The sequence below is a fragment of the Ambystoma mexicanum genome, chromosome 9 (genome assembly GCF_040938575.1).
Source record: "Ambystoma mexicanum isolate Mex_15411 chromosome 9, UKY_AmexF1_1, whole genome shotgun sequence".
NCBI classification, from domain to species: Eukaryota; Metazoa; Chordata; class Amphibia; order Caudata; family Ambystomatidae; genus Ambystoma; species Ambystoma mexicanum.
Genome location: NC_090931.1, coordinates 444026945 through 444049779, shown reverse-complemented (window position 1 = coordinate 444049779; position 22835 = coordinate 444026945). Strand labels below are relative to the sequence as shown.

The 22835-nt window shown below is 42.2% G+C and overlaps 1 protein-coding gene across 3 annotated transcripts in view; it reads right to left on the bottom strand.

The window, feature by feature from the left end:
- The window catches only part of SRRM3 (serine/arginine repetitive matrix 3), a 672576-nt gene that overhangs the window by 168680 nt on the left and 481061 nt on the right, over positions 1-22835 (bottom strand). For all 3 annotated transcript variants that reach the window (XM_069614948.1, XM_069614950.1, XM_069614949.1), the window contains 2 exons: positions 20425-20460; positions 1612-1662 (listed from right to left, as the gene is read on the bottom strand). In XM_069614948.1, coding sequence (XP_069471049.1) covers positions 1612-1662; positions 20425-20460 — 87 coding nt within the window. The remainder of the gene's footprint in view (positions 1-1611; positions 1663-20424; positions 20461-22835) is intronic.

The following is a 22835-nucleotide window of genomic DNA, read 5'->3' as shown; positions in this document are numbered from 1 at the left end:
AACTGTCTAAAAAAAAAACCTTTTATTGTGCTTGTAGTTCAGGGTTACGGATCCCTGCCCATATACCAGCACCCTAGATATGATATGATATGGCATTTATAACGCCCCCATACACAAGTATTTCAAGGCGCGGCGCGGCGAGGCAAGGGAGGAGAAGAGAGGGAAGAGAGATACAATGATCTTACTAGGCCAGGTGACCCTGAGATCGCGCAAGTGCAGGGGATGGAGGAAGGGGAAAAGGGGAGGGAAAGTGCTGTACATAGGATAAGCAGTAAATAAATAAGAACAACAAAATACAAGTGCGGCCCGCTGGTGACAGGTGCAAGGGTAAGTGCAGACATCAGGTGTCAAGTGCTGGTAGGGGGCTGTAGGGATACAGAAACAGCCCCAGAGTGCAAAGGTTGCCGGGGGGCAGTGCAGGTGTACAACTGGCGGGGAGGGGGCATGAGCCCAAGAACTGAGGGTAGCCAAGTGACCAGTACAGTTTCTATTTCAGCCAGGAATTCAGCAGGGGTGAGGAGAAGAGAAAGCAGAAGCAAAGAGGAAAGTCTTGAGGTGCTTCCGGAACCAGAGATGGTTCTCCTCAATTTTCAGAGAGGCAGGGAGACTGTTCCACAGGGAGGACCAAGCTGAAGAAAGAGATCTACCACCAACTCATTGCTCGAAGAAACGACTGACCCCGAGAGAGTTGGAGGTGGATGAGAGAAGGGCTCGAGAAGGAAGATATGTAGGAAGAGAGAGTTTAAGGTATTGAGTCCCAGGCCCCAGAAGGCCTTGTGGACAATGCAGAGGGTTTTGAAATTATTCCTTGCAGCCACTGGGAGCCAGTGCAAAGATTTCAGTCCTGGAGAGATACGATCCCTGGGCCTGAGGCCCAGGACAAGTCTCACAGTCCTGTTTTGGATGAGTTGCAGAGGTCGTAGAGTAGAGGCAGGCAGATTTAAAAAGAGGCTGTTGCAGTAATCCAGCCTAGAGAGAACCAGAGCTCTAGAGACAGTGAGCTTTTGGGGGAAGGAGAGGTTAGGTAGAATACCTCTGAGGAGGTGCAGCTGGTAGTGTGACATCTTAGAGACATCAGAGATGTGAGGAGAGAAGGAGAGTGTGGAGTCGAAGATGGCCCTGAGGTTTTTAGCCTGACAGATAGGAGCAAGAAGAGGGCCAAGAGAGGCTGGCCAGAGAGTGATGGGAAAGGAGGGAGCGGGTGTGCCAATGAGAGAATCTCAGTCTTACTGGCATTAAGGCAGAGATCATTGACGGCACACCACTCCTGGATAGCAGATAGACAATCTGAGATAAGAAAAGGAGAAGAGGTGGCTGAAGGAGGCAACTGCATGCATTTTGCTTCATAGATATCTCACGGTATGATGTTTGTAAATGCCATGCAAATATCTGAACACTGCCCACTGATTGTGTCATCTTTACTCTGACTTTATCAATATGACTAGACTACCCTAGTTCATCACCGAGCTAAAGACCCAGAACTTTGGCCTGTTATCAAAATACTTGTATCATAAATTGCAAAGCCACAGAGCAGCAGCACCAGGCTGCCACAGGGAGATAATAATGCAGAGTGGAGTTAAGGGTTCCTTCATCCAGTTCTGGTTGGCTTACCTCTTCCTGTCTTTTGTTCTGTCTTTTCTTTTGTTCTTTGGGCTCCTTGACCTAGGAAGACAAGGAAAAGTGAAAACACACCGGTGAAAGGTCATCTCACAAATCCACAGTGAGGACACTAATAGAATAAACCAAGAAGATGGGTGGATGACATAGTGGAAAGACATAGAAATGGAGGAGACAATAACAGGGAAAGCAAGAGTGACTATTAAGGAAGAGGAATGAGCAGGAGAGAAAAGAGAAGGGGTGAATTACAGAAAGGGTGCAGAGAGATATGGAGAAAACAAAGACATGCAGAAGCTTATGAGATAAAACAGGGCAGGCAAAACAGGATAAGAATGAAAATCCCATTGTTTTACCAGACATCTACTTCTAATGAGTATTTGTCTAATGCACCACCAATATTCTTATATGCAGGCACGGATGAATACTTCTTTCATTAACAAGTTAAGCCAAATAATTGAAGCGTAACTCGTCATATGCTGTTAATGATGGATGACAAAAATGTGATCAAGTTTGTGAAATTGGGTATGGATTTTTGCCAATTTACTGTAATAGACAAAGGGCCTCATTACGAGTGTGGCGGTAAGGGGTTAACGGTACTGGTAAGGTTGCCGGTGCCGTTAAGCCCTTACCACCACATTACGAGGTCCCTTAGCGGGTCCCGCTAAGGACGGCTCATCCGCCCTTAGTGGGAGCCGCTAAGGGACCAGGGAGCTAATAACGGGCCCGTTAATAGCAGGCCCATTATTAGCTCTCTCCCCATTCCCATTGAGCCCTATGGGGATGGGTGTTTTGAGTGGGGACTTACCGGGTCCTCCATTCAAAGAACCCGGACCCAGACACGGACCCGGACAACAGCACAATGGCTGCCTCCAAACTCATAATGATCCCCAATTTCTTACAAACTTTTAAAAGTCTGTCATTTGCATTAAAGATAAATTAGCAAAAACATGTTTTTATTCCAAACTCGCACAACTGCTGTAAGAGTCAGCAAAGGGACATCTACTGGACATTCTCAGCAAGCCTACTTAAGTGCGTTTGTCTAGTTTGCTGAGAAAATCTCCAGCAAATGTTTATATGCAGTTTCTTCAGCATAGAAAGTTGAAAATTCAACTGAATAGTTGTATTGTTTTTGCTCGAGCTTTCTATTTACTTAGCTGAAAGAAAATCCCGGACTTAAAGAGTCATATAGATTTTTTCAGCAGATGGCAATCTATTTACTTACCTTTTCTACTGATTTTGCAGTGAAAAAGAGCTAAAATGTGTTCCTTCAATTTCGACGTAGGGTTGATTAGAAAACAAGTTCATAATTTTGCAAAGTGAAAAAGTACGAATAATGCCCTATTACGCCAGTGGAATTACATTTGACACGCCTATTGTTTAAAAATGTAACTCAAAATGCTGTTTGTTGATAGCTTGTTTTTCCAAGCCTTTAAAGATGGTTTGGCCCATAAGAGTATTTGAAACATGGGGATAAGATGTACAAGAGTGATGTAATTTTAACTGCTTTTACAAAGTGTATTTATCAATTCTGGAAGTTTAGTAATGAAACTATAACTGTCCAGCTGTTAATGTGGTTGAATACTTGGCCAATTGAATACCCAGATGCCGAACACCAGCTCCAATAACTTTCCTCAGTTTCAAGTGCTGGCATGGGTGTTGCTATGTCTGGAAAAGATCGGGGACTACACTAATGTCGGCTAATGTCAGACTGTCGGGACTCAGGTCTAGCGAGCCTTTTGCTTGAACCCCCTTCTATCCGGGGCTACAACCAAAAGACCTGAGGCTATAACCCCCTCTTCCCCCCTAGCAACGCCTCTGAGTGCTGGGACTGTGTTGGTTCCTCCCACCACTGAGCTTCACAATCGATCTGACATGTGCTTGGATGGCACACAATGTGGGCTGGTTCTTCAGGAAATGCATAAATACCTGCTGAGAACGTTACTAGCAAACTGTGCTAGAATGACCCCACCACTAGTACATTTGACCCTTTTACATGGGAAAGGCGGTGTCAAAATAGCACATCGCCTGTGCCAGAATAAGTCCATGTACCGGCCGTGCCCAAACTACAAACCTTCAGCTTGTGTACAGAAAACAGTGGACCGTGCACTACTGGGTTCTCATTCTCCTTTCTCTTCTTTTGTGTCTCATCCCCCACCACACCAGTGATCACAGAATCCCATATGAGGTGTGTATTACTTTACAAATTCCGCAAAATATTAACTTTAAAAACTATTTGCATAGTAAATGTTGTGTTTCATACTGCCCTATTTTTTAAAGTAAACTGATTAAACTGAATCAAGGCTTCTCCGTTGCGCACTTCATGGACTTAAAAACATTAATTCTACTATTGCTCTAGGGTGAAACTAGATGAACCATGGTAGAGATGACTAAAGCATCATATCTCACACAGAATGGTTATTGTTGGGTCAGTGTACATAGCATGCAGTAGTCAACTTCATTTGTTGAGCTATTCAAGCCAACTTTGAGTCTCATCCGGTGGGAGCACATTGGAGGTGTATACCGACGAAGCGAGTTACTTATGTGGATGGACTTTTTTTAGATGGTTTAATAAAGTTCAGGGAAGCACCACTTGGCAATCCATGTGAGACGTCCTTCAAGAAGCAGATGAGTGGAAGGTCAGCATCTCCATGCTTGACCACTCAGTGGGGTTAGGCTGCAGTCGACCATAGTGTCCTACTAAAACATCTGGATACTGTTTTGCATCTCGCTCATCTATCTTACAAGTCCTTAGGCTAATTCCTTTGTGACATGTCCAAGCAGATTCATCCTGCCCTTTAGAAGATATCACTTTCCAAGTTCTCCTATGCTGTGCCCCATGGTTCCCCTGTGGAATCCCAATCTACATTGAGATAAAAAGACGTTTAATGTAGATTATCAGTTCCACACTATTATTAATCAGTTATTTATCCATATTACTGACTTTTCTCCCCCAACATATCAGGGCGCTAATTCATTGCCATTCAAGCAGGGATGTAAAAAGTCGGTACAACTCAAACAAAACAAGATCAGAAACGAATACTCTCAGTCTTCCCTAGCACTCTTTTGAGCTAGACAACTTCAGCCGCCTTCCCTCACTTCTACATGCAGTCTCTACTAACTTGTTTCCCATTCATAACTTATAGTTCTGTTAAATTCCCCTTTGTGTTTGATCCCTGAAATTGAAGAAGTCTAAAAAAATGTAATGGGGTATTTATATTGCGCTTTATTCTGGACTCCAGCCTCTAAGTGCAGAATTGGGTATTGTACCCATGTTGTTCTGCATTGTCTTGTTCTCAGGATTCTCAGGATAAGTGCATTGACTCTGCCCTGCATGCTTTTTTCATGCAAAACTGTTTAAATGAATTCTCTCTTTAAGTCCTAAAGATTTCACAACCTCTGGTTGCTCTGCATTGTCTTGTTCTCAGGATTAGTGCATTGACTCAGAGCTATCCTCGTTGTCCTGCATGCTTTTTCCATGCAAAACGGTTTAAATGAATTCTCTCTTTAATTCCTAAACATTTCACAGCCTCTGAGGCTGGAGCATTAGTGAGCCCGACTATTGATTACAGGAACTGACTATACTTCAGGCTACCGACTATCACCATCAGCAAGCTTCAATTGGTTCAAATTTCTACTGTCTATTTGATCCTAGGATAATCCAAAAGAAAGTGTGCATCTCTGCACTAGCTTGCTGTTAAAAGACAGGCTTGCATTCAAAACATTAACTTTGATACATAAATGTCTTCGTGGTACAACCTCTTTAATCTTGCTATGCCTGCACAAGAGCAAATTACCTCGTACGGGAGCTTCAAGGGGGCAGCGGACCTCAGACTGACACATATCTTTTTGTGCAGGCCAGCAAAAAATGTTAACTCACATCTGTTAGTTGCAAAAAGAGGTTGCAATGTAGTAAATGAGGCTCGGATAGTTAAAGCGTCAGCTAATCAGGGGCCATGGCCACCCTTATAAAAATGCTGGCCCCCCCATCGGCCACCCCGCGAAAAAGCAACAAAAAATATACTTTTTTTTCGCACTGAACTGCATGGACAATAATAACATACCCAGTTCAGTGCGGAAAAAAATGTATTTATTTTGTGCTTTTTTCTTGCTGCGGGCCTGGCCCACGATGGACTGGACTGGAGTCAGAGAGCCACGGTGGCCCTGCCCCCCATTGATGTTTGCACATGCTTAGTGGACCGACCCGGAAATTAACACAGCCTGAGCGCGCGTGTTTCTGCTTTGGCTCAGGCTGTGTTCCATTCAGGCTCTGAAAAGGAGTGGGAGACGTGGGCTGCTGCGCTGAGGCAGGATCCAGGGATCGAGAGGTTCCATGCAAACATCATTTTGTATTTTATTAGTGCATGCGTGATTTTGATATGCTGAACATGTTGTATTTTATTAGTGCATCACAGGGATTCTAACGTTACTGCAGAGCCTGGAGTGCATTGGCCGAGTTTGCATCTGATCCTGGATTAGCATATACAACGTTACTGCAGGGCCGAGGTGCATTGGCAGAGCTTGCAGTATGGCACTAGCACTGGAAAGGCAAGATAACTTTACTGTAGGCCTCAGGTGCATGGGTAGAGGTTGTGTTTTGTCAATAGAAAGATTTAGTGTTTGTGTGTGTTGGTGTGCATTCAGAGAGAGCGTGTGCCATATTAGTAGTGGAAAGGCTAATGGGGCCGTGGGTCTGAATTGAGGTGCATAGAGGGTGTTTATGTGGTACAACCATCCGCTCGGCAGTTGGGGTGATGTTCTCGTTCCGGAATAAGATGACGTTGCAGAACGGAAGTCAAGTAAGGCACAGGAAGAGCACGAGTAATACATTTGGATAGAGCAGTATTGACAGAGCTACAAATGGTACTGCATTTGGGGTAGCAAAGACAAGGAGCCATACTATATGCCTGATTTGATGTACACTGGCAGAGCCTGTGTACCTGGAAGTACTAGCCTGCCAGGGGTGCTTTATGGGTGCTTCACGATTACATGTCAGTGCATTGCATTGTGGACTGAGGCAGAGGCGATGCTGGGGGGGGGATGAGGGGGCTATAGTCCCGGGTCTTTTGGTTGTAGCCCCGGATAGAAGCCCAGGAGCTACAACCAAAAGGCTAGCTAGCCCCGGGTCCTGACAGTCTCAACATTAGCGTAGCCCCAGACCTATTCCAGACCTAGCAACACCCCCGCACTGAGGTGCCTTGACAGAGCTTGTGCGTAGTTTAAACAGTACAATAACAGCAAAGATGAAGGCCTGGGTCGAGGTGACATCGGCAACGCTTGTGTGTTGCAAGCGCTGGCAAAGCAGCTAGTATTCAAGGTCAGAATTTGAGGTGTATTGGAGTAGCCTTTGTGCATGTTACACGCACTAGGGTAACAGGTTATATAATTCAGTCTGGCGTGAGATGCACTGACAGAGCGTAAGCGTGGTGTAAGCAATTGAATAGCAGGGCTGTTTTCAACCTGAATCTGAGGGCATTGGCTGGGGAAGTGGGTGGACCCTGTGCCAGTCTAGCAGTAGGTGGCATCTGACTTTCATAAAACCCAATATAGTGTAAACCTCAGCTTCTATAATACAAAGCGGCCATTTTACGTTCCTTATTAGCGCAGCATTTCTGAGAACTGACATAAAGTGACGTCAAATGGGGGTCAAGCTTTGCAGAGGTGATCAGATTGGAGTTGGAGTAGGGAACGAAGATCAGGGTGTGGAAACACGGCAGATAAAATGTTCCCAGATAAAGAGGGGATCCTTTCTTGCACTGTTTATACGACTTTAAAGCTGACTCAAGGATCTCAGGGAAGCAGCGTTTTTATCTGCTGAATAAGCAATTGAATAGGTTTACAAAATTAATTAAGAATATCGTGTTTGACTGTCACCGCAGAGGCCCTGACAGAGATTTTATTTTCACATCTGCTTGAACAGTTTAGAATGATGACATTAGCCCCGCAAAGCTCTATGGAATAAGAGTAGAGCCCCCACTCGAAAAAACATATAAGAGAAAGAAATGCTGTAATAATGCACACAGGGCAGTTACACATAGGACATAGCACACATCAAATGCGTGGATGTTGTTTAGTGATTTACCATGTCTGAGCTGTAGTAGTGGCATGCTGCAGTGCCCTGACAAAAAGTGTAATTCTGATTTACTACCAAATACCGGTTGAACTCAAACAATCAAACACAAACGTAAATGCTTGGATATTTTGAGATGTGGTATCATGGTAATAGGCTTAAACAGTTTGATTCTGTTGACCACACATGTTCACGCTTATTTTGTGTGTGTAAGGGTTTGAATCAGATATGGGAACAGTGAGGTGTGCAAACTGTGAATGTAGCGAATGATCATGCAACACAGTGTTTGCTTTACATTTGTCATTATGTGAGTGGGGGAATGTTTGAGATGCTATAAGGAGGTTGTGGCTCTACCGGCTGGGTGATACGTACAGCAGGAGTAGGTTGCCTGTGCTGTTCAGACTGAGCCTGTTTTCTTTCTCTGGCATTGCAGTTTATAACTAGTGTTAAGGCCAAAGGCAACATAAGTATTTTTACATTGGGGTGGGTTGGGGCATTTGCGCTGCCTGCAAGGCTGTTTTTTTTTTACTGTGGCATCACATGTTTTACTGCCGTTAGGGAACAAATACAGCATGAGTGTTCTTATGTGAGGAGTGGGGAATGTGTGTAGTCTGCAAGGATGTAGTCAGTCAAAATGTTTATTTCGGATTCAAAATCCATAAAACACATAAAACCAAACAATTACAAAACATAATACCAAACAATTACAAGAAATAAAATCCCTTCCCCTGAAAGTATACAGCAAAACCCCATTATACAAATTCAAACAACAGTCAAATAATAAAATAACATATGTAATACAATACAATACTATCAATGTAGCGACAAAGTTTAAAACAAGTCTAAAAACGATGTGCCTTTTCACATTACAGCTCTGCCAGGTACATTTCATCATCCCTCCTTTCACTGGCATTAAGGCAAAGCCAACAGGAGTATGTTCTTACATGGGGATACTGGCATGTATTGGGAGAACTAGCATAAACATGTTTGGTCATAGTATGTTTACTGGCATTATGGACAAAGCAAACATGAGTATTTTCCTATGTGGGAATAGTGGCATATATAGGTGCACCACAGTGGACATGTGTGTGTGCACAATCAAGCCTGGCTTCTAGTGTACCTTTTGTCTTACCCTACAAAACCGATTGTAAACTGTGTGGCTTTTTACCTAATTTATCACAGAAAGTGTACTGTAAAATGCACTATTATAACACACAGCAACATGAACCAAACACAGCTGTATTGAAAAATATTTCGCCTCTGTGTTGTTTTTTTACTTGAGTAGGCATGTTCTCAGTAAATGTTTTGTTCCTTACAATCAATGTGCTCCTCTAAATTAAAGGTGCATATTTGTCTTTTTAAGTCAAAGTCGAACAACTATTCTGTTTGAAGAACAATAAATTGCCTAACATGCATATACACATCACATATTCCTTACTTATCACAAACAGGATTGTGGAACTCAAAATGTTAACCGTACTGGTATTAGTCTATGTGCATCAGATACATTAATTAATTAGCTGTTAAATAATAAATGGAACCATATCAATATGCAATTCCTTAACTCTCATATATACATAGTTTTCAACTGGACTATATACTACATCAGCATAATAGATTTCCTGAAATTCAGTTATGTGTTTGCTTTAGTGTGCCACCCCAAGATTTCCTGTGGCCTCGTCAGGCCACCCCTATAAAACATTTCTGGGGGCGCCACTGCAGCTAATGGGAAGAAGAGCTTCTACAATGGCCAATTTCTTCAAGACGTGGCTCAGCAGGTCTGGTGTAAGCAGAGCTTCAAGTGGGGTGGGGGGGTCCTGTTGACAGGACCTGGCAGGGCTTTAAATTCGAACTGTAGATGGGGATCAACTGAATCCCCTAACCAACAGACTATGCCATTGAAAGATGAACGTTCAATGAAAGGAGGCATTGAAACCCAAAAGGAGCCATTCCCATATCACCTCACTGATTACTGCAGAGTGATTTTGGAAAGAAACACTTTATTCTGTTAACACATGGATCACGCTTTTCTGTCCCAAGAGAAGAGAAATGTCAATTGTGTTTTAGGAGCTTCAACTCGTAGAGAATATTTTTCTGCTTTTAGTGGCAGTAGAAGGGCTGAAAAAGTAAGAGTGGGATGAGAGGTCTTTGGTTGTTTTTAATGGAGAAAGCTGTGCCGTGCATGTTAGAAACAGATTTCTGCAGGAAGTACATCAATTGCTTTAGCTATCTTAGCGTAATGGCAATTTCTGAGCAGCAGGATACAAGTATGCTGCAGCAGCAGTACCTTTCCCCATGAGCTGTCTTACAAGAATGGCAATTTACCTTGACCATCCTGTTAACTGCATTCTTTTTTTATTTGACTATGCTTATTTTAGTTAGATGTTTTTATCTCCTATATTTATTTATTGGGTATATAATGTTCCAAATGGAGTGAAATTTGCTTCAGAGCCAATTAAATATATGGAACATGCCTTTCAATAGATACTTCTACCTGCAGTATTTATTTTGTAATAGATCAAAACCTCGACTTCATCCGTTAAGCCATTCCTCTAGGTGCAAGACAAACCACAACTCTTCAAAAGGTTCCTTAGTTTTTGGTGCTTCTTCGGTTGTGCCTGTTATCAAATGTTGTTCCATGAAGTCTTCATGTCTTTTTTTGCATCTACTGTTTGTTTTCAAGAATAAGGATGGATATTGAAGGTATAGGGTTCTGAACACTTTTGTTGTCCAAAGTGTGGGAACTCTTGTTGTAGCTTAGGGTTAACCAGGAGGATAAATAACTGCTAAAGAATAGGTTTGAACTTTCTGTTGATATTACCTTTGGCTTTTGGTTCTTAGCACAAGGTAGGGTCTGCAACCTTTGGCTCTCTAGATGTGATGTTTCTTAGAAGGCCGGAGTCGTTGTTGATATTCATGTGACTGACCCCTACCTTACGGAGGGAGGCAAGTAGGGCAACTAGGTCATCCTCCCCATAGAGCAGATCAGCGTCTATTTCAGTGAGGCACCCTGCGTCCTTGGTCACTGCAATAGAGGTCACCATAAACAGACAGGGGACGTTGCCAACGTGCTTGCAGTGAGCCCTTGTCTGCTTGGCCTAGAGACCCAAGCTATAACTCACTGATGAAGCCCAATGAGGCTGAAACATGTCTGGGATTGCTTGTGGTCTCGTGTTGAAGGGTGAGCTTAGAGCCTGTTTGGCAACACGGATGCAATGGATGGGATGCAGAATAACTCCGACACCAAATAATCGAACCAACTCAGGAATATGGCAAAGTGTTTCTGTTTTAATATCAATTGTCTAAAACAGAGTCTCTCATACATTTCATAAAAAATGACAGTTATATAGCAAATATTCGTTATACGTAACGTCATACTACGTGTAAAATACAAAAAACCTACAGGGTTGTGATACGCTCAAGGGGAACATCTAAATATACTTTCTATAACGGGTTGGGTTGTGATTGGGTCTCTACTGTTAGGTGGACATCGTGTGCCCACCTCCAGTCCAGGTCATCTTCAACTTTTTTAGGTACACAGTATATCATTGGCTCTCCAACTATAAGGCCCTTCATCATATGGCCCTCTACTCTCTACTATTGGTTGGCATGCTCATGCCAGTCTGGAACATTCGGCCACTAGCAACACGTCAGCTCATACCCAAGGTGCCAGGAGGTGGACTTGACTGTACCTCCCCACCCAATTAGTCCAACATCTCATCACCCATGCCTTCTGCCATGAAGATTGCCTTTGTTCTTGACCTTGCAGTGTGTTCTTGTCTCTGGGAATATAAGGGGGTTTGGGCATGCATTATTGCTTGTTCTACAACTCCTTGCCCATCTCTATTTCCATCCTTGGCTCACATGACAGGAGACCACGTTTTGGACCATTTTGCTACATTTAATTGTCTTAAATGAATAAAACTTGGCACGCATGGTGTTCTTTCTTTGCACCTTCACAAGAAATGATTGAGTTTCACATGTTTTTCGCCTTCAAGAATAGATAACCAGTCTTGGCTGCTTAAGCCTTAACAGCAGGCCAGACAGCCCTTCCAGACTCATCCATGATCTTGATTAATTATTTACTGTGACACAGCTCTCTGCTCTTCTCTTCATGGGTTTAAGCTTACTAAAGTTATGACACTGTTGTCCAGTTTCTATGCAATAACGGCTTTGCTTTCAGTCTATTCACTACTCATAGCCAGCTTCTAAGATTCCATGATCTATGTGCATTGCTGAATCTGTACAATTATTAAACGGCTTGCATTTTATGCAGTGCTCTTCACACGTGCAATCTTCTTTTTGCATATGAACGTTTACTCGATTCTTCATTTCGTCAACAGTTTCTATAAGGGTCATACATCTTCTTCAGCCAGTCTTCTCTGTGCGTCACTCTTCACTTCTTGTGACATCACCAGCTCCTTTTCTTACTCTTTTTCATATTCCTTCGCAGACTTCCTGCATTAGATTGTCATCTCTTCAGGAATACATTTGATAGGGTTTTCTTAATGGGTACCTTTTCTCAATGTTTCTCTGCGGAATTATCCCAACTGCTGGTGTCAAGCATGGCACAATCTCAGGCCTCCAACATACAGGTGGAAGGGGGCGGGACTTCCTGCAGAGGCATTTGGCTGCTCCTCTACAAGGGATGTGACCAAGCAAGAACCTTCAATGGTTGGTTTGTGCTCCTTCACTACACTTGGTCACTTTCGCTCACTGCTGGGAAATAGTTATGCCGTGCCATTGAAAAACTTTCAGCAGCCACCACTGGTGACACAATAGCATTTCCAGTGTGGGAGGGTGCATATGCAGGACATACATACACCTGGCCCCAATTCTAATTTGAACCTTCTAGCTTTCAATTCTTACCCACCCTGCTGAACAAAGACTTAAAGACAGGGGAAAGAGAAGGTTATCATAAAACTAAAGAATTTAGTAAGATTTGTTTCACAAAATCAACCTGGATACAAGAACTTAGAATCAACTCTCTCTTGTCACTTTTTCCAGAATGCTGCAAAAAGAAAACAAGCTTATGCTGAAAGCACTCAATGAGAAGAAAAGCTACCCGTTGAGACAGGGAAGAGAACACCATTTTGTGGTTACTATGGGGGTAATAAAGCATGTTGAGGCATTTAGGGCCTTATCAGAAGTTGGACGGTGCAGTAAAAATCCAGTGGTAATAGCGTTACCGCTGCATTACTGCTCTGCCCAATCATGAGTTTGGGGGAAAGTCAGAGGATTCACCTCCAGCTCTGAGCTGGTGGTGAATGTACCGACTTTCTGGCCATTTTTGGCACAATTACTGCTGCAGTTATTGCGCTGAAAATGCCACATGGAGTCCTATGGACTAAAATAAAACGGGGATTTACACCGCCACCGTCACTTGTGATCCAGCGGGAATGTGGCGGTAACAGTAATTGCGTTGGGCAGTATTCTGGCGGATTTACTGCTGGGATAGTAAGTCCATGACGGGCAAAAACAACAAGATACCTTGGCCGATTCCGGCTATTTGTCAGGGATACAGGATTCAAATTAGTTTGTAAGAATCCAGCCGACGGGCCAACCATGCTCACAAAATGGTCACCACACGAAGCTAATGGTCACAGCAAAGCACAATATCCAGGATGTAAATGGTTTAAAAAAATTAAACAGAGAAAGGTCCATAACTCAGATGAGCATCCATTCATGGAAGGACACATGCCCAAAAAGGTTGCAACAGAAAGAAGTAACAGCCCCTTTTTCTCTTTCCATTGTGGCAAAGGTTAAGGCAGTTACCAGCAGCGTGGCAAGAAGAGCCGGTTAGCGAGAAGTCATTTTTTTCTTTAAAATGCAAGTTGAAGCCAGCAGATGTGCTTGAGTGGGAGCAGAATTAAAGGAAATGTGGTTGCCGTCTGAATATGGAATGAGGGCTTATACCGGCAAATACCAACCCGTGTTCGGAGCATAGCTATGATGCTGCTGTGGATGCTAATGAATGCACTCAGGGAGATATCATACATTTGGATAACAAATGCTTGTATTATAACATTTCTGTGGCCCACAAAGTCAGCCCATATTGCCACTGGAGATGCAGACCCTGTACTTTTTAATCAAAGAAAGGCCTTCAAAACCCCTTCTCTAATACGAAATCTATTGATGATTCAACAGCACCTGCAAAACAAAAAGATAGTGCTTCCGGATTTATGTATGTGGAGTTGAAGAATGCCTACTACCCTCCCAGCTACCATGCCACAACCTTCAAGAAGTGCAAAGGGTGTTGTGAGGCAACTATGAAGGTCCCGCTGGCTGTCCTTGCCCCCTCACAAATGAAGGTGCCTTCGGGGACTGAATTCCGTCAGGAGAGGTCCCGGTTCCTGCTGAGCTATAAAAGCCGGATGTTCCCACACAGGTGACAATTGTGCATCTGGGGTATGCAGTCAGCATTTGCATATGCACACACATCCCCCAGCCTTTCAGAGTGGCATTAAACGACTACATGGCTGAGTGCACTGTGCTCACTTGCACAATAGAAGAGGAAACCCAATAAACGTGTTAGGGTCCACAGCCCTGCACAATACAAAAATCAAGAAATGCATGGAGCTCCACAGCCCAATAGAAGACGAAACCCAATAAAAGGATGGAACTTCACGGCCCAACAGAGCAAGAAGCCCAATACATGCAAAGGACTCCCTCTCCAAACAGAAGAAAAAGAATAGAAAAATTCAAAGAGCTTCATGGACACACAGAATGAAAATCCCAACAAATCCATGGTGTGCCATGGCCCAACTGAAGAAGAAACCTATTGAAAACATGTAGGACAAGGGTCACATAGGTAAAGAAACTCAAGGAATCAATGGGGCTCCACATCCAATCAGAATGAGAAACCCAAGACCTTTTTTGGAATTAATGGCCCAGCAGATGGGAAAAAGCAAGAAATGAATGGCGCTGCACAGCACAAGAGAAGACGAAACCCAATAAAAGTCTGTGCCTACATGGCCGAACAGAAAAATAAAACAACAAAGGCAAGGGATTCCATAGCCAAAGAGAAGCAAAAGAACTGACAAATGCATGGTGCTCCATGACCCATACGAAGATATCTAAAGAATACGTTAGGCTCCCGGGGCCCAACATTTAAAGTAACGTTTGGAATCCATGGGGCATCATATCCCAATAGAGATTAAATTCAACCAACAGATGGGGCTTATTGGACCAATAAATAAAGAAACCTAACAATTCTGTGGCGCTCCATGGCCCAGCAGAAAATGAAACCTGAAAAAGGCATGGCGCTTCCTGGGCCAATTAATAAAGCCAACAAATCCACGCAGTTCCAAGTCCCAAAAGATAGGGATTCCTGGCTTAACTGATAAAGAAACCCAATAAATCCACTGGGCTCCAATCACTTACAGAAGATGAACGACAACAATTCCATACAAAGTACTGGCCCATTAGGTAAATAATCCCGCTTCCAAATCAATAGAGCATCATGAAACTGGAGAGGATGATATCCAATAAATATTAAATATTTAGGGATTCCAAGCCAAATAAATAAACTCAATGAATCCATGGATCTGCATGGACCAATAGGTGATCAAAGACTACAAATCCATGCAAATTCCTGGCCCATTAGGTAAAGCACCCTGAACAAATCCATAGGGCCCTAGAAGAAAATTTTTAAAAAATGCATTTTTCTGCACGTTCCAACTGAAGAAGAAATCTAATGAATACATGAAACTACAGGCCCTGGCAGATAAGGACATTAAAGAAATCTATCTATAGGGCAATGTGTCCCAATGGAAGATTAAACCTGCAAAATGCATGGAGTTTCCTGGTCAAGCAGAGCAGGAAAACCCAATCAAAGCAAGGAACTCTGACATAAAAAGAAGAAAAAGAATAGACAAGTCCATGGAGTGCCATTGCCAAACAGAAGAAAAATACAAACAAATGCATGCTGCTCCATGGCCCAACAGATGAAAATATGTCATTATTAGATGGGGCATCCAGACTGAATAAAGAAATCCAATGAATAACATAACCAGCGTATTTGTAAAGCACACGTTCACCCCCAAAGGGGCATCTTGTTGCTAATAACAGATGTTTGTTACCCAACTTAATGATACTCATTTTATCGATCAGAAGGATGAAGGGCTGAGTGGACCTGCCGGGATTTGAACCTGTGACCATGATGTCAAACACAGGTCCCTGAAGTGGATGCATTAGTCCACTGAGCCACAGACCCAGCTATCGACAGGATCTCAAGTCTCAGCAGAAGATAAAAGCCAACAAATCCATGTGACTTTCTGGACTATTAGGTAGAAACCTCAACAAATTCACGAGACTCCATAAACCAGCAAAAGATGAAATTCAACAAATGCACAGGGCTCCATGAACCAACAGGTAATGAAACCCAACACATTAATGGGACTTTCCGTTCCAATAAATTAAGAAACCTAACAAATTCACAGCACTCCATGGGTCAACACAGGATGATGCCCAACAAATGCCTGGGGATTGCTCACAAATAGATAAAGAAACACAACAAATGTGTGGGGCTCTTAGGACAAAAAGAATATTAAATCAGACAAATGAATGGGGCTTCTTGACCCAACAGATAAAAACAACAAATCTTTTGGGCTCACCTTGAAAACGAAACCCATGAGAGTTCCTGACCCAGCAGATAAAGAACCCCAAATAAATCTGCAACGCCAGATGCCTCAGCAAAAGATAGAACGCAACAGATGCATGGGTACAACGGATACAAAAAAATCATAGGACATCCTAGTCCAAAAGAGGAAGAAACACAAAAAATGCAGGGGCTCCACAGCTCAACCAAAGGAGAAACACAATGTATACACACAGGGCTATCAGTAGAAACCCAGCCAATTCATGTGACTCAATCCCTCAACAAAAGTAACCTATCAAGAATGTACTATGTTTGAATATGGCTAGTCCCTATCAATCCAACCAAAGCAAAGACATCCTCTTGCTACTTTGATGGAATCTGTATAAAACATAGAGGGAAAAAAAAGAATGGAAGGAAATGGCGAATACGGGTGTGAAAAAAAATAACCAGTCCCAAAAATTTAGATCGAGGGGAGAGAGGGTTGTGGGGGTGTCCCCCGCTCCCTTTGAGTGACATTCCTGGACTTCAGGGGTTGCGGGGGTGTCCCCCACTTCCATAAAAAGGAAAGTGGGGGACAGGCAAATCATTTTTTTTAAAAAGGAAAGGACCCTGCAGTGGCGGTTCCCATCCAAGTGTGTGAAGGGAAGTAGCATCGCAGAGTGGTGGCAGAGGCAGCAGCACACTTTCCTGTGTTCCGCCGGAAGGTAAGTAAGGATGTTGGTGGTAATTCTTTTCTCCCTGAGACATTTCATATTCGATTTATTCATGGACAACCACTATGTAGGCAAATATATCCAAAAGGAAAGGCTGCAAAGGAGAACTACATTAAAAAATAAATAAACTAACTGCATGCTGTGTAAAGCATTGAAAGGAAATACATGGGAGGAAATAAGATGTCAGCAGACTAGCTATAACTAAAGTGCATTTGTTATAGTAAATGTCAAGGCCCAACGTAAAATATGTTCAGTTACATGGAAGAATACAGCAATCTGTGTTGCATAAAGAACAGCCAATCTGTGGTGAAAAATCACAGCATGTTATAGATAAGTGAAAATCATATTGCGGCCCAAATTACTTCAGCTTTCTTCTTTGTAGGACTGAGAATCAGCATTATTCAATAAAAGTTACAGAAACTTGAAGAGTTTGAAGAAACTTATCCACAGGAGTCCGATTGCAAAAATGTTATAATGCTCCTGAATAAAAAATATAAAAATGGAAAAGTGGAAAAGAAAGTGGCTTTACCCAGCAGCAGTGCTGAAGAAAATGTTTTCCCACAAGAAATGAAACCAGGGTCTTTGAAGCTGGGCTATTAACTTTGACACCTGCTGGATGCAGCAAAGGGCCAAATGTTCTCTTTTTTCCTAAAAGCAGGCCATATGAGATTAGCAACCTCAATTTGTCACTGGGTATATCCATGCATTCACTAAAAATACAGGAATATATTCTGAGAAGTGGGCTCACAGCAGACTTCCCCAAGTAAACAGCAATTCTCAAACAGGTCTTCAAATGAAGGATGCCATTCATGCTTACTATGACCGGAAGTATGGTGTTTGTGACAGCAAATTGCTGTAATCAATCAAGGGGCACATTACCAAGTGAACAAATGGCTCTGAGCAACTGAACCTCAAAGAAATTTTGTCATGACAAGCAGGCCTTTCAGCGATCATAAATGCCCAGCTCAGAAGCCTAAAATGTACCGACAACTTACTGACTGTTGCCATGCCAGGAACCATTCATATATTTTGTGAACCCATCACATGGGAAGGAAGATAATTGAATAATAAATGTTTACACACGGGGTCCAATTTTCTTGAATAAAAGTCTAGGCTGAATTTAAAACAATATCTTTATGGAATTTGTTTAATTGTTCAAATTATACAAATGTTGATATTTTTGAAGAGAAATGTTGCACAGCAATGATTCGTACATCCTATTGTCTGTGCAGGCTAGGCCAATATTTTTAGATGAGAATAGAATATTTGTGTGGAAGTATCCGAGAAAAAAGGCAAAAATCGGTCACTTGCACATCATATGTTGTGCCAAGATGTGACTAGCATCATTTGATAAATTTGAGAGAGCAATCTGCAAATATAGTTAGTAACTTAATCACATCTGTGGAATACAATGCTTTTCAAATTCACAATCCAAGATGACATGAGATCACATCAAATGGGAGGGGATCTGGGTTAGAATGTTACTCCCATTGCAATGCCCTCTTCATTAATATGCCCAATTAATACAAAGGGGGTGGTTTAGTGAAATGTCCCTTTCGGAACACTGACCAATCATTTGCACTGACCAGTTAAAATATAGAAACGATACACACTTCTAAAAGGAGTGGTCTTTAAGCTATAAAGTTCATACAGCAGATTGCAGTGGTGGACTGATGCATTCATGGATTGACTGGCTGACTGGCTGACTGGCTGACTGACGATAGACTGACTGGGAAGATTTAGGAAGAAGAATTGACAGCAACGAGAATAGAATAGCCTGCTTTCTCATGGACACATTATGGATTGCTGACAGACCATTGTGAGAGGCCTATATGGAATTCAACCCCAGCCTTCCTCAGTGTAAAATGAAGCAGGCAGGCCCACTGCAGAAGGAGATACACCAGTCAGTGAAGGGAAGCTGGCCCATCTTGCTGATTAATGCCTACCTGTTACTAGAAAAAGAGAATTGAGCCAGACTGTGAGAGGGTACCCACTGGTTTGTGAGACAGCCAAAAGAAATTCCTATGTAAGTATAACATAAAGGGGAATTACAATTCTATGGGAAGTATACTCTCAAGGGGAATAGATTACATCTCTGCCCCTCTGATTTGTGAAAGTACTGAAGCAGTGTATCAATTGACTGTACATCCTGGGAAATTAGTAAATATTTCAGAAGTGTACATTCCGGAAACCTTGGATTTGATAAAATAGCTCTAAATGATGTGTATATTGGGAGATCCAGGACTCCTTTTCTGTGCAATGGTCAAGTACAGACAAACCACATATCATCTCACTTTGCACATGTTCCCCATTTTAAATTGCCCATTGAAAATTGACAAATGTACATGTTTTACACAGTAATTCAGTAGAAACACCATTGAAGGGAATCTAGCAAACATGCACATTAAATAGAATTTTTTCTTTTTGCAAGCATTTTACATGCAGGAATGTTAAGTAGTCTGTCTTTAAATTGAGTTTTTTAAAGTGCTGTTTAAAACACTGACACATCTATTGTTAAAAAAAGGAGGCATTTATTTTTTAAACTGAATAGTAGAGAGATTTAGATAGGTAGAGATGTTCTGATTTAATTTGGTTTTCTATACAATTACAGCTTTGTCCTGAACCATCATTAATTTTGCAACACATGGTGAATTTGCACTCAGGATAAACCAGATGTACATATGGTGATGTGGGTGCTTTTAAAAAGTTTATATTCATGTTAAATGCAGCTTTGACAATTCAATGAACCATTATATGATCATTCATCATTGTATTTTCATTGACATAGATATTTCATAGAGAATGGAAAAGATGTACAATGTGTTTATATTTTAAATGTTACTGATTATTTCTATTTCTTTAATAAATAGACCTCCTGTGCAACCATGTGTATTTTCTGTCCTGAAAAGGGAGGGTGGCTGCAGGGAATCAATAATGTTGAAGTGATGTACCCCAGGTTTATAAAAAGAACGTTTAATAAAAATTGTGTTTGCCTGATTTGGGGTGGGTGGAAAGTTCCCCTGAAATAGATGTCACTAGATTTAAACATCCTACAAAATCCAGCCTACTTCATCCCTTCACAGTGTTCCCACCTTTGAAGAGGCTTGGACAGTGAGTCACAGGTATGCTTATCGTACACAAAGAAGAAAAGAAAAGCTGACCTAACTCTTGCTAGGAACACTCTTTATTTTACTTGCATAGTTTTGCTCTTCTCTCATTTTAAAATTACAAAATAGGCAAACACAGTTGACGGTGCTTCGATGATGTCAGTGGCAGATATTACCTTGTAGTGACCAATAGATGAACACGGATATAAATATTGATCTATGTATTTTCGAGCAACTCTATGACAAAAATCTAAACCATACTGATATTGGAATGCAGGATCTACATTCGGTAGCATGTGATGTTGCATTGCCTGCTCTCACCTGTGCCTTCTCTTTTTCCTGGATCCGGATCCTGACCTTGACAAAGATAAAAGAATAGATGTGAGTGAAATATTGAAACCAATGAGTTCTCCCAGCAGGAATCTCACTGCACTTTCACTTTGCCCACAACTTGCCCATTGCGACAAATCATATTAAAGCCATCCAGACCATACTCACTCACAATTCACACACCTCACAACAGATATGATAGGTTATTTATAACGCGCTTAATACCCAGAGGTTTCTAAGCGCGGACCCGGGGATCGGAACCTGTGTTTCTCTGTGTCATCATTGCTTCCAAGGTAAGCACGTTACCCCTGAGCTATCCTCCCAAGCCAGATGCGTCATGCCCTCAACCAAAAAGCCTCACTCCTAGCCTAAGAGGTAAAATCACAACCCATAGATCTTACTCAAAGCCCATGAGTCACAAACAACACTCACGATTCACAGAAATGTTATGAAGCTAGCCTATGAGTTGCACTCATATCTCAGGGACCTCAATCAGATATCATTGGTATCAGACGCAACTCATAGGTCTCATTCATATCCCATATGCCTCACTCACAATCCATGAGTCACACTCAAAGCCCAATATCTTCACTCAAGGCCCAGGAGTCTGACTCCAGACGCATGATTCATACCGGTAGATCATGATTCATGCCAATAAACCAAACTTTACACTGACAGCCCACGATAACACTCACAACCTGAGTTAATGCCCAGACCTTCTCACACACTCACAATGCTCATTTGTCACTCATTTAATTGCCCTCTTTTATCTCACTGTTTCATGCTATTTTTAATTGACATATATATCCCTGTAGTCCCCCCTTCTGTCCTTCTCAACATTGATATTTCTTTGAACTATTTCTCTTTCATTGTTTATGCTTCCGCTCCCATCCCTCCCTACTCCTTGTCTAGCTTAAGCACCATCTCTTCCTCTAACAAGCCTTATCCTCCCACCACCTTCCATGCCTATCATATGGGTTATATATTTTCTCTTCTACTTCCTCACCAACACATACCCCAATGTCTCTGCTCTACCTCAATTTTACCATCTCTCCTTTCAACATACCCACACTTTTTCCCATGCCCTCCCCCACTCTATCTGCATCTATTTCTACTGTATATAACTCTCTCTCTCATTTCTGTAACCTAAGACCAACTCCTCCTCTCCTCATTCCCAATCCCTCGTGCTCTCTTTTCCAGTTGTTCACTTTTCCTAATTGTCCTGTTTAATCAGTGCCTCTATTTAGGTGTCAATCACAGTGTCTTTTTGTTTTTCTGTTTCTCCATCTTCTTACATTTGTATTTTATGTGTGGTTCCTTCGCCCAGTCCTGAATTTTTAGACATCAGCATTTTGCATCAATGTGCTTATCTAGTAATGCTGTTTCCAAGTATGGGTGTACAGGTCACAGTACACACAGTATACCAAATTCTACTAAGAATATTGTTCAGCCCATTCATGTTTTAAAGTGCACATCAGAAAAGGAACCAAGGGCCTGGAGGGGGCAATGTGCTCATCAGCATCCCTTTCCACTCCTCACCACTAATCATATCACCCTTCCCAACCAGGTCTTTCAGAATCCCCCACAATTTCTTATGACTCCTCAACATCCTCCACAGACTGTCCGCCACTCAAGACATCCTTTCAGTAGTTACTGTTTCTCACATTCTTGCTTCCCTCTGTCCCTTTTCACAGTCCCTCCTAATTTCCTTAGAACTGCCCTTTACAGCTTTGCATTCCACCATTATTGTCTTCTTACCATGGCATCCTCTTCACACCACTCTCCACCAATTCCCCTTCCAATTTGTCACCTCCCCAATGCCTCCCCCTCTACTACTATCATAAACTAATCACCTCAGCAATCCTCATCACTTCTCCAGAGGTTTCCCCTCCTCAACAGCACTCTTCATCCACATCCCCTGTAATCCTCATGATTTTCCTTCAAATTCCTTCCTTTCATCACCACTGTACACGTACTCCTTCACCACGCCTAATGTACGCTATTTCCAATCAGGATTCGAAATTGAGTGGAGCTGGGAGCTATTTAGCTCCTGCTTGTAGCCTAGAAGAGCCGGGTTAGCTTGACACCAACTGCTTCCAGGAGCTTGTAAGAGGATTCAATTCAACACTACAGCTAAGTCAATGCCTAGTCTGGGATACTGAATGGAAACCCTTATTGATATATCTTTATGTCCAGTTCATGCGTTCTGGATGACTACCCCTATATAACACCCCTCTGTTGGAATCCTCCTGACCCCACTGAGCCAAGAAGTAGTTCTGTTTTGCAAGTTAAAAGGTTTATTTGATAATTTAAACAATATATATATATCACACTTTATAATAAATTAATAATTGAATAGCACACTTAATCTGATATGATAAAGATTAACAATGGAGAATCTG